Raw genomic sequence first — 15,103 nt, 5'->3', positions numbered from 1 at the left:
CTGTAACTTTTCTTCTGTCAGTGCGATATTTTGGAAAAAATATTAGACCATTCACAGCATTTGATAGCAGTCATAAACATTAGTCTGGTGTGTATGGCTCTGTTTGGCAAACACGTACGCTATGTATAGTCAAATAAATGCAGCTTTAGTGAGCATAAGAGAAGTCTTTTATGCTCACCAAAAGTTCCATTTATTTGATTAAAAGTACAGTAAAACAGTACCATTGTGAATATTTAAAATTTTTAAATTATTTAAAATAACTTTTATATTTGAATATATTTTAAAATGTAATTTATTCCTGTGATGCAGTCTTCAGTGTCACATGATCCTTCAGAAATCATTCTAACATGCTGATTTGCTGCTCAAGAGACATTTATTATTATCAATGTTGAAAACATTTCTACTGCTTAATATTTTTGTGGAAACCATGATATTTTTTTTTCAGGATTTTGTGATGAACAACAGCTTTTATTTGAGATAGAAATATTTTATATAGTGCTGTTAATCGATAAAATTTTTTTACTAATTAATTGCACATTTTTTTTCTGTAATCGCGATTAATTGCCCATAACATTAAAGTTTTTAATATATTTTTATATTGTAATAATTTCACATTTAATCTCCAAATTAATGTAGAAACAACATAAAGACAGTATATTTCATATATTTGATCTAACAGGTAGGAAATATACAAAAACACTTCAGTCTTCACTGCAGAAATGATAAATTAGAGATTAATCCTTATTAAAGCTACAAAAAATATTCAGTCAAGAGCTGTGAATGATTTTCTCTTTGTCTTTTGTTCTTTGATTAACAATGATTAATAATGACAGACATCACAGCAAAAGGTTTATTAGGCTGCTGCCACTTCAAGTTCTGAAGCACATGATGTGGCGGCGGATCTGACACACATTCAATGTCTTCACAACTCTTTACAGTCATTTAAGACTTTATTTAACCCATTTAAGACCGTGCTTATGAGGATACTCAACAAAGCGGGCATTTTGGCATAATTTTGTACGTTTTTGACCGTTCAAGCGTGAAAGAGAACTCAATGTGGACGGTGTGCACATGAGTCGTATGTTTTACCTGCTGATTCACAGACAGCAGGTGTACATCTTAAGTTGATGCTGTGTGCTGTATATAAAGATATGCCATTTATGTTCTTTTAAATAAATGTGTGTGTGTGTGTGTTTCAGGCGTCTAGTGGAGCGTCTGGAGAACATGAGGAGGTCTGCAGTGGGAAACGGCCTTTCTCAGTGTCTGCTGTGTGGAGAAGTGTTTGGTCTGCTGGGCTCTCAGTCCGTCCTCTGTCTGGACTGCTGCATGGTACAAACTGGTCTAAATATTCTAAACATGATGCTCTCTACCCTTCACACTCACACTCACTGCTTAGTCATTTCCGTGCAGTAACTCTTTAGGCCCATGCAGTAATTCTGAGACACCACATAGTGTCAGCAGAGAGCTGTAAATTCAAGGAGGGCCTGAAAGTAATATGTTGCATACAGGAAATTTGTATTCTGTGCACAGTACATGTATATACTGTAGGATAACATGGGGGAAAATGCCCCCCTTAAGAGCAACGTGGATTTACTTTTAAACTGTAACATGTTTAGCATGTGCAGGATGACGATGTGTTATTATAGGAAATAAATAGAAATATTTGCTAATTTAGTTGTTATATCGCAAAATGTAAAATATTAAGAGGGGTAAGATGGTCCCTACGGGGGTATGAAGTTACTCCTGGATAAACTTTACAGAATTAATATTAATATTTATACTGTATATATTTTTTTTTCATTAAGGTAAAGTACTAAATCAACTATTCTATTTAAAAAAATTTGACAATTTAGTTGAATAATTGAATAACGATGACAGACAAAGCAGAATCCCAGTAAAAGAGATTTAACTGAAAGAAAAAATTATTCTATGACTTATGTAAATATTCAAATGCTTGTATATATTTTAATTGAAGATATGTCATAATAGAAACACTGTGAAATCGTCTTACCCCAAGGATCTAATTTTATCTTTTTAGTTCAAAATAAAAACTAAAACCTTTTCTTGGATAATTATGCATGATTATTTTGTGTATAATTGTGTAGGGAAAAGGTGTAGCTTATTTTAAAACATTCAAATATAAAACTGTTATATTAAATTGTAATAATATTTCACAACAATTGAGTTTTCTTGTTATTGATCAAAGAAATGCTGCCTTGGCGAGCATAAGAGACTTTCAAACAAGTAAAAAAAAAAATCTTACCGACCTCAGTTTTGAACTGGAGTGTACAACATAAACAATATAATATTACACATAATCAATTCTCAAACATGAATTTTGAAACCATTTGTGTTTTTAACTGAAATTGCTAACCAGATGCTAAATAAAGACCAAAACCACCACAAGATTGTGACTTTGTGACAGTGTTACAGACAGTACAGCCACTTCAGAACTCATGCTTGACTGTATGTAATCCATTATGTAGAACGATACTGAAACTGTCAAGTGTGTGTGTATGTGTATGTGTGTGTATAATATATATTTATATGAATTAAACATTCCTGAGGGAACCCCAGCCTCTTCCAGGTTGGCCTACAAATGGATGAGCATACTGTCATACTACTTCAAATATACTTCACATATATAATATAATGCTTAATATAGCATTCTATTGTAAACATGTCGATTTTGTGGTTAGACATGCTCCCATTTTAACCACAAGGGGGCAGTGTGTAACTGAAACAACAGTGTGCTGTCATCGCACATTTTAGAATCAGAGAGATACTTTCCACTGAACTTTGGGATTACAGTTTGTAGCTTACTTCGAGACAGACACACACTGTGACTTGACACAGGACTAAGGAGTGCTAAAGACTGAATGAGGTCCTTAACAGCAGGTCTGTGCCAGTGAGGACAGAGCATCTGTTACAGGGAGTCTGAGCTCACATCACTCTTGCTCTCTCATGACCTGTGATCATTCTCAACAGCTGCTGTTTTTAGACCTCACTGGATTCACAATGGCTTTTCAACTTGCAGGGGAAATTAATGAATTGATCATTATTGTTATTAAATTGTTATTAGATAATGCCTCTGTGTTCAGTCATCATATTACAATCTGTGTAATAGATTGTGTTGATCATATACCATTTGGATCTGATGCTGCGTTATTGCTAAAATTAGCAGATTTGTAGTGAAATTGTGCTGCATTACTGCCTTCCATGGTCTTCGGAGTGGCTTTTAGCAAGTTGGTCTTCTGGTTTGGACAGTTGCTAGGCTGATTATCAGCAGTTTTGACATCCGCTAGGTGAAAATCATAACTTTTTGCTTTGAAAAGTATCATTCCACTAAGGGTTGCATGTTTTGAAGTGTCATTCACCTCTGAAGCACAAATCGTTGAGTTACATGCTGAAATATAATACTTGGGTGGAGAAACAAACCATGACTGAGTATGACTAGAGATGCACCATATCCGTTTTCACAGGGTTTTTCCTGGGTCAAAAATGGTCTTCGGTGGTGGCTGACAGACATGGTCATCCACACAAACAGTAAAAAGTACCCTACCCACGTGATCTGCAAGCCCAATACTGACAATAAATTACCTGCCACTCTCACTGTAATCCTTTCTTGCCCTCTTTGCAAAAAAATCTGTGATTTCATAGCTTTGTAAGAGAAGATGCTTATTTGCAAAATAAAATATACATATCAGTATTAAAAAGTAGCATTAAAAAGTTAATTTAGCTAATAGTCTAAATTTCTACCATATACTATTGAATGCATCTAGCTAACAACATCTTGATGTGTTCTGGTTTCACCTCACTCCAGTCTAAACTAACTGATTTTATAGGTAATTTACTACACATTGTCATATAAATAACCTGAAAATACTGTGGATTATTAAGGCTAAATATTACTAACCACTCTTGCTAAATGGGGTAAGCAGGTGTTCCGAGTAAATTATTTGTTATACACCGATTCAGACGTAATGTCTCGTGAGTTCAGTGTTGGACAGATCAGTTGTTTTAACCATTCATTAAAATGAATTGGTTCAAATGAGTCATTAAGTCATTAGTGGACGTGGACGCGTTGCGTGTGAAGCACAGCTGTTATTAGGACATCGCAAATGATTTATCAGCACAGAAAACACTTCACTGGATAGGATTTTTTTTTCATCTTTTGAAAGTGTGGTTTATGTCAGCTGCATGTGCGGGACGCCTGTCAGAGAAGATGAAGTGACGTTCTTTTGAGCACTATTCACACCCAGCGGTTATTCAGGAAATAACCGCTGGAAACATGGATTCGGTCTTCCGAACATTTAGCATTGTGACAGATTATTTAGATTAATATGTACGAGAGAGAGAGAGAGCAAAGACAGTGCTTAGTTTTAATACAGAGAGAGTTTGTGCGCACAAGGGAGGAGCTCTCTACTCGTTCTGTCCGTTAGTTAACATGTGCCCTATCACAAGCGCAGCAATCATCTGCATCTGTATCTCATAAACACCTTTTTTTTCTTTTAAAGGTGGGGTAAGTAGTTTTTCAAAAACACTGTTTGGAAGTTAGTCGGGCCGACACCAACAACAAATGTGTAACCAAATATCAACCTATTTGGTTTCAAATATCAACCACGTCCAACAGCATTTTTGAAAAACTACTTACCCCACCTTTAAGTGTTTTAATTGGAATTTATTTAAATAAAATGGTGTTGGATTTTAATACCGCCCATTTTCTTGGTTATCTGCCATAAAAAAATAATAAGCCTATCAGCTTCTTAAAGTCAGCATGAAACGGAAGTTGCGATAGACTTTATTCCCTATTGTGGTGTATATCCGAGTGAAACTGCTTCTCGAACAAAAAATGTAGGGTGGGACTTGATTTTGTCCATGAGGAATTGATTGGATGGTTGGATCGTTGTGGTTTGCTATTGGTTGATCTCATGTGAGTGACAGGTTGTCCCATCCTCTGCGTCACTCTCTTACTTTTGTTTTCAACAACAATGTAGGCTTATTGGTGTGACTTGAAGTGGTGCTGCACAGACCGATTGGTGTAATACATCAAAGTACCACGAGAGCAATTAGAGTAGAAAGCTCCGGCGCACACTCAGTTCCTGGAGGGCCACAGCCCTGCAGAGTTTAGCTCCAACACACATACCTGCGCTTTTCAAATAAGCCTGAAGGACATGATTAGCTGGATCAGAAGCGTTTAATTAGGGTTGGAGCTAAACTCTGCAGAGCTGTGGCCCTCCAGGAACTGAGTTTGACACCCCTGGCCTATGTTGTTGTTGAAATCTAAAGGGAAAACCAATCAAGGAAAACATGCCTAGAGCACATCCTAGTGGTCACTCTATAGAACACAAAGGAAAAAACCTGATGAGATATTGCTTAATAACTTAACAGCTTTAACTAAAAAATATACACAAGCTTAACAGAAATTATTCTGATAAGAGTGTTTTCTAACACTCTTATTGATTTCAAATATCAACAATGTCCAACAGTGTAGTTCAAATACCATTTACTGCACCTTTTAAGCTACGCAGTTTTGGGGTCCGCAGCAATGGAGGCAAAACAGATTTGAGAGGAATTTCAAAAAGAAGAATTAATAACAAAACAAAAGGAAAGGAAAGGAAAGAAAATTACCATGTGGGAGTGTTTTATTGAAGTAGTTAACCAGGGCCAATCAAGTGCTGGGTATGTGATATGTTACACTGTGAACTAATAAAGCCTATATTCAGCTTTTGCTTGGGCTGAACAAATTTAATTTCTTGTGTGTGTGTTCGGGAAGTTGCAGTAATGAAAACAGTGGCATTCTAATTTAAGTTTGCCTATTAGGCATTGGACAAACCCAGAGGGGCTTTCCTCCAAAGCTGTCATATTTTATTTATTTATTTATTTTTGTCTGTCTTCACTGCGGGTAAACCATTGAGTATGCTGTTGATCATTTGTTGTTTCTGTGGTAAAAGATTGGTTTGCCTCCTCCTGATTGGGGATTTCAACGCCCAGATTAGCGGCGCACGTCGAGGACTTTGACGAACACTTGGCCCGCATGGATTGGCGAAGCAAACAAATGACAACAGCAAAATAATTGTCTCTTTTTGTGCAGCCAACAACATCTCCATCGTCAACACGTTCTGTCAACACAAAGACATTCACAAAAAGTCCTGCCGGTCAGAAGAACGCATAATGAGCAACACCACCAAAATGACGGCATCCGTTCGATGCGGCTAGGCTTAAAAACCCTGCCGTCATCAATGCCTTCCAGTTAGAACTTCGGAGCTGGTTTCTGGTGCTCGAAGAACCAACCAGCCTTGAAGATTGTTTGACACTGTTTCGAGAAACAATGGTTGAAAGCTCAGAGACTGTGATCGGTAGGCGACGAGGTTCATATAAAGAGCGGTGGATTAGTGAACAGTCCCGGAAAATGGTTGACAAACGCTGACGTGCAAAGCAACACCGTGAGCAAGTGCCAACCCTAGAGTCCCAGGAGCATGCCGATGACCAATATCGCACCCTAGATTGCCGAGTCAAAAGGAGCTGTCGGCAGGACAAGTGCGCATGTATTGAAAAACAAGGCGAAGAAGCGTAACGAGCAGCGGACCGTAGAGGTGCAAAGACACTCTACCACTCGTCCGTGAGTTGTCCAGAACTTCCAGCAGACGTGGGGTGCCCATACATGATAAGCACAGGAGACCACTATTGACCAAAGAAGTGCAAGAGCGAAGGTGGATTGAACATTTCAAAGAGATACTGACCAGCTGCCACCACAGAATCCGCTTAAAGTGGATTAGTTCAATCCTGCGGATGACCTACCTGCAGCGGACGGCCCGATCGGCATGGCGGAAGTGGTGACGGCAGTACAAGGGCTCAAAAATGGCAAAGCGGCCAGAATGGATGAGATCACACTGGAGATGCTCAAAAATTTAATCAATGAGCTTACCGATCTAGTCAACGATTGCTAGACCAATGTGACTGTACCCGAAGACTGGAGGAGATGAATAATCATCCACCTTCCAAAGAAAGACAATTTTTATGACCGTAACAACTGGCGGGGCATCACACTCCTATTGGTCCCTATTGGTCCCAGGGAAAGTCTTGTGCGCCATCGTATTGAATCGATTGCGGGGATCGTCAGCCATGGTGAGGGGTTAGGGATCCCCTGGGCAAATGATTGCCATCTCGTCGAGCTGGACTTTGCAGACGACATTGCTCTACTTGTTCAAACGCAGAGCCTACAGGACCTAATGCAGTGTCTGGACACTGAGGCTGGACAAGTGGGGCTTAGAATTAGTGCGCCCAAGATGAAGATCATGCACATCGGCTACTTTCAATCAAACGTCCCAATATTCATCGGCCAACAAGGCATCGACGAAGTTGAATGATTACCTATTTGGGCAGTACGATCACGAGCGATGGAGACGCTGAGCACAACGTCACTTGCCGGATCGGTAAGGCTCTCTTGGCCTGTCATCCATCTGCCAGTCAAATACCTTCAGCCTACGAGCCAAGATTCACCTTCTAAATGCCATCGTCATCCTGACGGCGACAAACGGCTGTTCCGATTTGCTGGGCGTCTGCTCCATCTCCCACAAACCCAACTTCCAAAAGCAGCTATGAAGTGGACACCTGGACAAGAACAGAATAGGATGCCAAAGCGGAAGCCTGGCCATCTGAAAAACACTTGGTGTCACATGTTCATCAAAGACCTGAACGCTGTGGGAATATCATGGGACAAAGCCACGCTAGACCAAGTATTATGGAAATCGCTCGTCGCCCAGTGCGCTGCTCGGAACAGGAGTCTTAAGTAATCAAGCCTCTGTTTAGGCTATTAAGAAAATGTAATTTTGCCAAAGAAGAACTTTTATTTTAAACTTTTATCTTAACAGAGAATTATAATAATTGTAATGTGATGATTGGGTGCATGGATAAATCATTTATAATAAATACTACAATATTCCATAAAAACAAGAATTGTCAATTTTGATTTTAAGAATGACTGTTTCAGAACAAGTTTATTTTACCCAAATACTCTTTCTACTATTGCCTAAAATAAATAAATAAATAAAGTCCCATCCCAAACTCGCGCCATTGGTTGAGGTTGGCAGAAGGCTGCTTCTAAGCATTCTGATTGGCTAAAACATGCAGGCCACAGTCAGATTCATTTTTTTCCATTTACAGAGCCTGAAGCTGTCACAGAGTGAAGTGTGATTTCTCAAGACACCCATTTCAGTGATATCTGTCAGGCAGTAGGGACATTTTATGCATGGTATTAAGCCGCTTACAGCAGCTTTAAAGATGGCTCTCACTCACAGAGGGATCTTTAGAAGTATTTAACGGAAATTGAAGAGATTTTTTTGTGCCATCTCGCTCACATTCTCTCTGTTCTTCTTTCGCTCACTCTATCTCAAAGCAATTTAAATATATAGAAGTTCTGCTAAAACTAAATTACTGGCACTTCAGTCTAGTGTTTGTCTTCTATTACATAAAGCCTGATTAAGGTTCTTTCTCTTTTCTTATTACAACGGCGTAGCCCTCACCTTCAAATTGATTCTTAAAAACAGCCATAAGAGTCTACACTAATATCTCCTGCTGTAATTTAATTTTAGTGTGGAGGGGGACGATGCTTCTCACAATCAGCACGATTGCAGGATGGGCATGTTTCTACTTCCACGCATTAAATATTGCATTTCCAATTATCTTGCAGGTGAACTTGGCAAATCAAATGTAATCTTAAAAACAACTGCTAAATAACAGTGGTGCACAAGATAACTCTTTTCTCTGATAAAGAAAGGAGGAGGTGGGAGCTGGTGAACGTTCAAACACTTTCAATCAATCACACAAGCATCTCATTATCAATCATGCCACCGGCCTCGCTCCATTCTCATGGCCCTCGGCGCCGTCCTGCTTGCCACAATGTCGTTCCTCATTTTTTTGAACTTAGACACAAGAGTTAAGTCCGATTCGTAAGCAAGCTGATTCTTTTAAATTAGCCTGTTAAATCCGTTTGCAAATCACACTGAACGATTCATTCGTGAACTGGACTGATCTGAATGCATCTTTTCTCGAGTCAACAACTTACTGATTCAAATGATCCAGTCAGAGCTAGTCTCCAGTTAGCCTTGTGTAGCCAGACCTTCAGACTCACAGCAGAAGGTCTGGACTCTATCGCAGCTTTCATTGGTCAAGGACTGTCCAAGAGGACGTTCGACTGACATGTAATGCAACCAATCACACTTTGTTTTTTTCCGCATCATGTTTAGGGGCGTGAAAATGTAAAGTCAGTGTCCCTACAATAACAGACCGGCGTGCATCTATAAATCATTCATTCAAGAACATTGTCCAAGTTCACTGCAACAATGGAGCTGCGAACTTCACATTCTTTTGAAAATCCAGCATTTAGTTGATCCTGGTAAGCGCTCAGTGTCACAGTTGTAAACATGCCGTTCTTCTTTCATGAGGGGGTTTGGCGTAACGGCATTTGTTTCCAAGCAGACTGTTAAAGAATGGACATCCTGTACAATTCAACCAACCAGATGATGACTTTGAAACTCCTGAAGTGTTTCCAGTTAAGTGAGCCATATGCATCAGACGTTCAGCCGATGGTCTGTGGGCGTGACGTCTGAGGCTGAGACTGGTCTCTAGTTAACAATTCACTGAATTCACAAATCTGACTCAAAATGAGCCAAGAATAGGAGATCCTGCCGTAGCAGTTTCAAATGATGTAAAACTAGCATGTTTGCATAGCATTTGTCTTAATGTTAACATGTTTTGCCCTATGTGACGTCTGTTTTTGTATCGTATGTCTATATTTGTCAACTCGCATTTACATACATTTTGTTTTTCCTCATTTTTATATGGTATATTTTGTTACTTTCACTTATTTGCACACTTGAATTATCTGTAATTATCAGTAGTAGTTGTCAGTGTGTTTTGTTAATAAAATAAAACGTTTTCTTGAGCAGGAGGATAGAGTATATGAAATTGAAAAATAAACGTTTATCAGTCAGTGCTCAAATTGAAAAGGAGTACTTAATACTTACTGGAGGAATATTTTAGGGTATCTGTACTTTTACTCAAGCACTTGATTTGTGTACTTCATCCTCCACTGTTCTCTAAAAAATACGTCCTTTTAATATATTGTGACAGGGACCCAAGTAGTCAGAAGGAGAATCACACCGGGATGGGACACGGAAGCGGTAGTTGCGTGCAAGATGGTGATTAAAAACGGGATGGGCAAAATGTGAAAATAAAGTGTCTAAGACCTTAATTTAAACAAAGGTTAATAAAAGCAGTTTAAAACTAGCACTGTGCTGAACCAACTCCTCTCTATAATCATCGAGGCCTGAGTTTCACTGCACTCAAACAGTGCTAACAATAACCTTTTCACTTTATTCCAAACACAGTCCGTTCAGTAGTGTGGCAGTGCCCCTTTCTACTAGTGACAGTAGCCTTTTTTTTTTTTTTTCCCATTTAAAAACAAAAACAAAAAAACACATTTCTTATAATAATTATCTTATTTTACAATAGTTATCAGGTTGTGTGTTTGTTTGACCTGTTCTATACATATGCATGTTTGTGTTGCAGAAGGTGTGCACTAAATGTGGAATCGAGGCTGCAGGCAGTCAAAAAAGGGCTCAATGGCTTTGCAAGATCTGCAGTGAACAGAGAGAGGTACAGTACCACAAATGTTTTATCTTCAAGCTAAATGACCCCAATTTTTCTTTTGGAGCAGTTGTTGTTCAGTTTTGAGAACTCCGATGAGGAGTACCAATAATAGAATATGAATTGTAGTTCCAGAGGATTCCAACGGATCTTATTTCTATACTGATAACCAACACAGTTTCAGACAGACCGCCTACAGTCTGCCCACGTTCTGAGCATCTGATGCACATTGCAAACAAAACTGGAAAATCTCAAAGTCCAGTCAGATTTCCTGATTGTACTGGAACTTGGGACTCCAGGTGCACAGGCATTATCAGTCTGCCAGGAAACACAATTGTGTTTAAAATGTACACTCTTAGAAGAAAAGATTCTATATAGAACCTTAAAGGGTTTCCATTTCCATTCCAATTTTTTTAAATTACATTTTATTAACTAAACAATTTGTAAACATGAACATAAGTGCAGTCTTTTAAGAGATGTAACCTTTTTGGAATAAGGAGTTCTTTAATTATTGAGTCAACAACTGTAGGGTTCAACACCTTTGAACCTCCTTTTTTTTTTTTTCTTTTTTTTTTTCCTCTCCCTGGGAGTGTACCGGGTTGTTATAATTAGAGCGTACGAGGACAAACATATCACTTTGTGACTTCAAATTTTAGACAAATGGGTTCTTACTCCTTTAAAGGATTAGTTCACTTTCAAATGAAAATTATCCTAAGCTTTACTCACCCTCAAGCCATCCTAGGTGTATATGACTTTCTGACGAAGACGATCGGAGAAATATTAATAAAGATCCTGATGCATCCGAGCTTTATAATGGCAGTATGCTTTACCAAACGAGTATGAGCTGAAGAAAGTGTCTCCATCCACATCCATCCGTCATAAACATATTCCATACACCCCGGAGAGTTAATAAAGGCCTTCTGAAGGGAAGTGATGCATTTGTGTAAAAAAAAATATCCATATTTAACAAGTTATGAAGTAAAATATGTAGCTTCCAGATTCAAATTACGGAAAAAACGGAGCTTGCGTCGCCTCAGTTCCGTAAGTTGAATAGGGAAGGCGTAGGGCGTACAGCATAAGCTTTTTGAAAAATAGGGAAGGCGGTCTGGCGGAAGCTACATATTTTGAAATATGGATTTTTTTTTTTTTTTTTTTTTTATAAAGCTCGGATGCGTCAGGATATTTATTAATATTTCTCTGATTCTCTTCGTTCAGAAAGAAGAAAGTCATATACACCTAGAATGGCTTAAGGGTGAGTAAAGCTTGGGGTAATTTTCATTTGAAAGTGAACTAATACTTTAAGTAGGCAGTTCTTTTCCAGAATAACCTACACCTTTTGCATCAGTTTGGTTTTATTATATGTACTTTTTGAGGCCTATTTTACCATTTTATGTTCCTACATCGTGAACACTTTCAGCAGCAGAGCAACAAAAGTGAAAATGATGGTTGACAAAGGGTATGACACCAATAATGAGATAAGTAATGAGTAGTCACAGTAAGGTGAATGAGGCCGTATTGTTTGTGGTCAGACTGATGATGTACTATTGGACATTAATAAGAAAATCTCATCTCTTTTCAGAAGGCTAGCGCGTCGCCTTCAAGCTTGTGGAGAAATTAAATTGCTGCTTCTCTGTTGTTTGGTGTGTGTGTGTGTGTGTGTGTGTGTGTGTGTGTGTGTGTGTGTGTGTGTAAGGTTCAGGGTCATCATGAAAGGAGGAGATGAAAGAGGAATCATTTAGCCTTCCAACCTCAGACAGTTCAAAACCACAGGCAGACTGTAATGCTGCCTGAAACATTTAGTATGGTCTTGTTGAGTACGTTAAAATCAATAAATTTGGGTTTAAATTGTGCAGTATAGAACCACAATGCGATTGTATGGACGTTTTCTCTGTCGGATGCTTTAAAGAAAAGTGCGATACTATAGTGCAGTTTTCACAAATATTGAATTTTTTCCATGAAGATTTTCCTTCATACGGGACCATAAAAAAAATAATGTGCAGTTCATTTTCAGTTCAACAAAACTGGAGTTTTTGATGCACTGCTGTGAATAAAATGGGCCCCATTTCCAACTCAGAGCTGCAAAAAGTGATAGAGGCTCCATGAGCAAGACAGCTGCTGGCAAACTGTCTTATCACAGGTTAGGCAGATAATAGAGGCTTGTTGTCAAAATGATTGTTTCTTACTGGATTTGGAGACAGTTTTGACACTTCCGTCACTATTCTTCCTGTTAGAGTAGGTTTGCAATTGAAACATTCTCTACTTTTCTTTATTCATTTTTTCTCTGGAAGACATGACATCTTCCTGTTCCATGTCAGTTCAGGCTTCACTTGCGTTTTCACACTTTGGTTTTAGAAATTCTGACTCTGAGTATTCTAAAATTATAAAATTCTGAGTATTTTTAGCAGTGACAGTGCATGTTATATTTCAACCTCAAATCCTCACCCTCATGTCATTCCAAACCTGTATGACTGACTTTCTTATCAAGAACAAAATGTTTCAACTGTTTTTGTCCATATAGTGAAAGTCAGTGGTATCCAAAACAACACTGGACCCCACTGAAATTGACAACAATATATTTCCTGATGTTCTTTCATGTTTATTTTGTGCTTTTACTAGTAGTAAAGAGGAAGAGATGATCAGTTCACGCTTGAACTGAGGCGTCTACAGCAGTGGCGTGCAGTGGTGTTCTGAAATGAGGAGGCACATTTTTTATTTATGAATCAGTGTAAATTCATGCATTACTCTTAACGTTGACGCATGTTCCTTGTTAAATGAACATTACTTTACATCAAAAAAGAAACCAAAGACAATTCTATTTTGTAATTTTACATTAACAATGTAATGTTCTATTTATCAAAACCAAGTCAATCTCATCAAGTTAGTGTTTTAAGCATTTCTACATTCATTCCAAAATAATAACTAAAGGCAATAATAATTTAAACAATATATTTTATTTGTGTATTGATGTTTTTCTTTTTAATTGTCAACTTAGGCTATTTTGGATCATCAGTCATGCTCCGTAAACACCGTCTGTCACAGACACGAAGATGTATTTGCACCAAGCTGATTGCACAAAAAAAACCCGCAGTCATCATGCTATCAGTCCATTTCAAGTTTGATTTTGACGTGACATAAAGCAGTGATATCTAACTGGGTGATCTGTTTACTTACTTTTCAATTAGTCTTCCCATTGATGCCATTATTTGTTCAGTCAAACTGATGGGCAGAACGCGCACGTCAACAAGAGGCGGGATTTATCGCACAAACCAATCATATCCAGTCATAACCAATTACATCCAATCATAGCGCGATGGAGACATTGCCTCCTCTCACGTGACTTTCCCCCATTCATTCTCAATTACCCCCCACAAAACCCACCAAACGCCGGGGGTCTGATGATTTTCTATTGTTTCCTATGAGAGCAAAGGGAGGCACTGCCTCCCTTGCCTCCTCGGAGGAAACGCCCATGGTCTACAGTGATTTGTCACTTCGCATTAAAGAGTGTCAAAACAGTATTTAATTGTTTAATTTCAGGAGACTGTAGAACTGACCTTTTGAAAGCTGAGACTTTGTTTCTAATCAAAAGTAACCATCGTTACTGTTTGTATCACTGTGTATCAAGTGCTGAGGAAGCCTAAGGAGCTGAAATTCATATGTGTGAATAGGCGTTTTGTTTCTGACACGTGCTGTAAGCGGTGGACCAGGGGTGTCCAAAGTCGGTCCTGGAGGGCCACTGTCCTGTAGAGTTTAGCTCCAACTTGCATCAACACACCTGCTTGGGAGTTTCTAGTATGGGTAAAGTCCAGTCGTAAGTGAACATCCCTGTGGCCTACTCACTCCGAAGGGCAGAGCCCTTGAAGTGGGACTTTGGTGGGAGCAGGGCACTTGTGTCATAATAAAGTAATTTGGAACACACTTGGCAAAGGGAGCAATGAAAGACGATGCAATTTCCTCATTAGCTTCACATGGTATTTTACCACAACAAAGCTAGGCAGCGACAAAAGGACTATCTTATTATTGCTGTTAAAGGGTTAGTTCACCCAAAAATGAAAATTCTGTCATTAATTACTCACCCTCATGTCGTTCCACACCCGTAAGACCTTCATCTTCGGAACAAAAATTAAGATATTTTTCATAAAATCCGATGGCTCAGTGAGGCCTGCATTGCCAGCAAGATAATTAACACTTTCAGATGCCCAGAAAGCTACTAAAGACATATTTAAAACAGTTCATGTGACTAAAGTGGTTCAACCTTAATGTTATGAAGCGACAAGAATACTTTTTGTGCGCCAAAAAAAACCAAAATAGCAACTTTATTCAATAATATCTAGTGATATGCAATTTCAAAACACTGCTTCATGAAGCTTTGAAGCTTTACAAATCTTTTGTTTTGAATCAGTGCCTCGGAGCATGTATCAAACTGCCAAAGTCACGCCCCCAGTGGTGAACCATT

General features: G+C 38.6%; 1 protein-coding gene across 11 annotated transcripts in view; it reads left to right on the top strand.

Annotated features, from left to right (window-relative positions):
- The window catches only part of doc2b (double C2-like domains, beta), a 274,263-nt gene that overhangs the window by 5,092 nt on the left and 254,068 nt on the right, over window positions 1-15,103 (top strand). For 10 of the 11 annotated variants that reach the window (XM_051895445.1, XM_051895446.1, XM_051895451.1 and 7 more), the window contains 2 exons: window positions 1,200-1,329; window positions 10,573-10,659. In XM_051895445.1, coding sequence (XP_051751405.1) covers window positions 1,200-1,329; window positions 10,573-10,659 — 217 coding nt within the window. The remainder of the gene's footprint in view (window positions 1-1,199; window positions 1,330-10,572; window positions 10,660-15,103) is intronic. The other variant, XM_051895450.1, reaches the window with a different exon arrangement.

Source organism: Ctenopharyngodon idella, chromosome 5 (genome assembly GCF_019924925.1).
Source record: "Ctenopharyngodon idella isolate HZGC_01 chromosome 5, HZGC01, whole genome shotgun sequence".
Lineage (NCBI taxonomy): Eukaryota > Metazoa > Chordata > Actinopteri > Cypriniformes > Xenocyprididae > Ctenopharyngodon > Ctenopharyngodon idella.
This window is presented reverse-complemented; position numbering and strand designations above follow the sequence as displayed.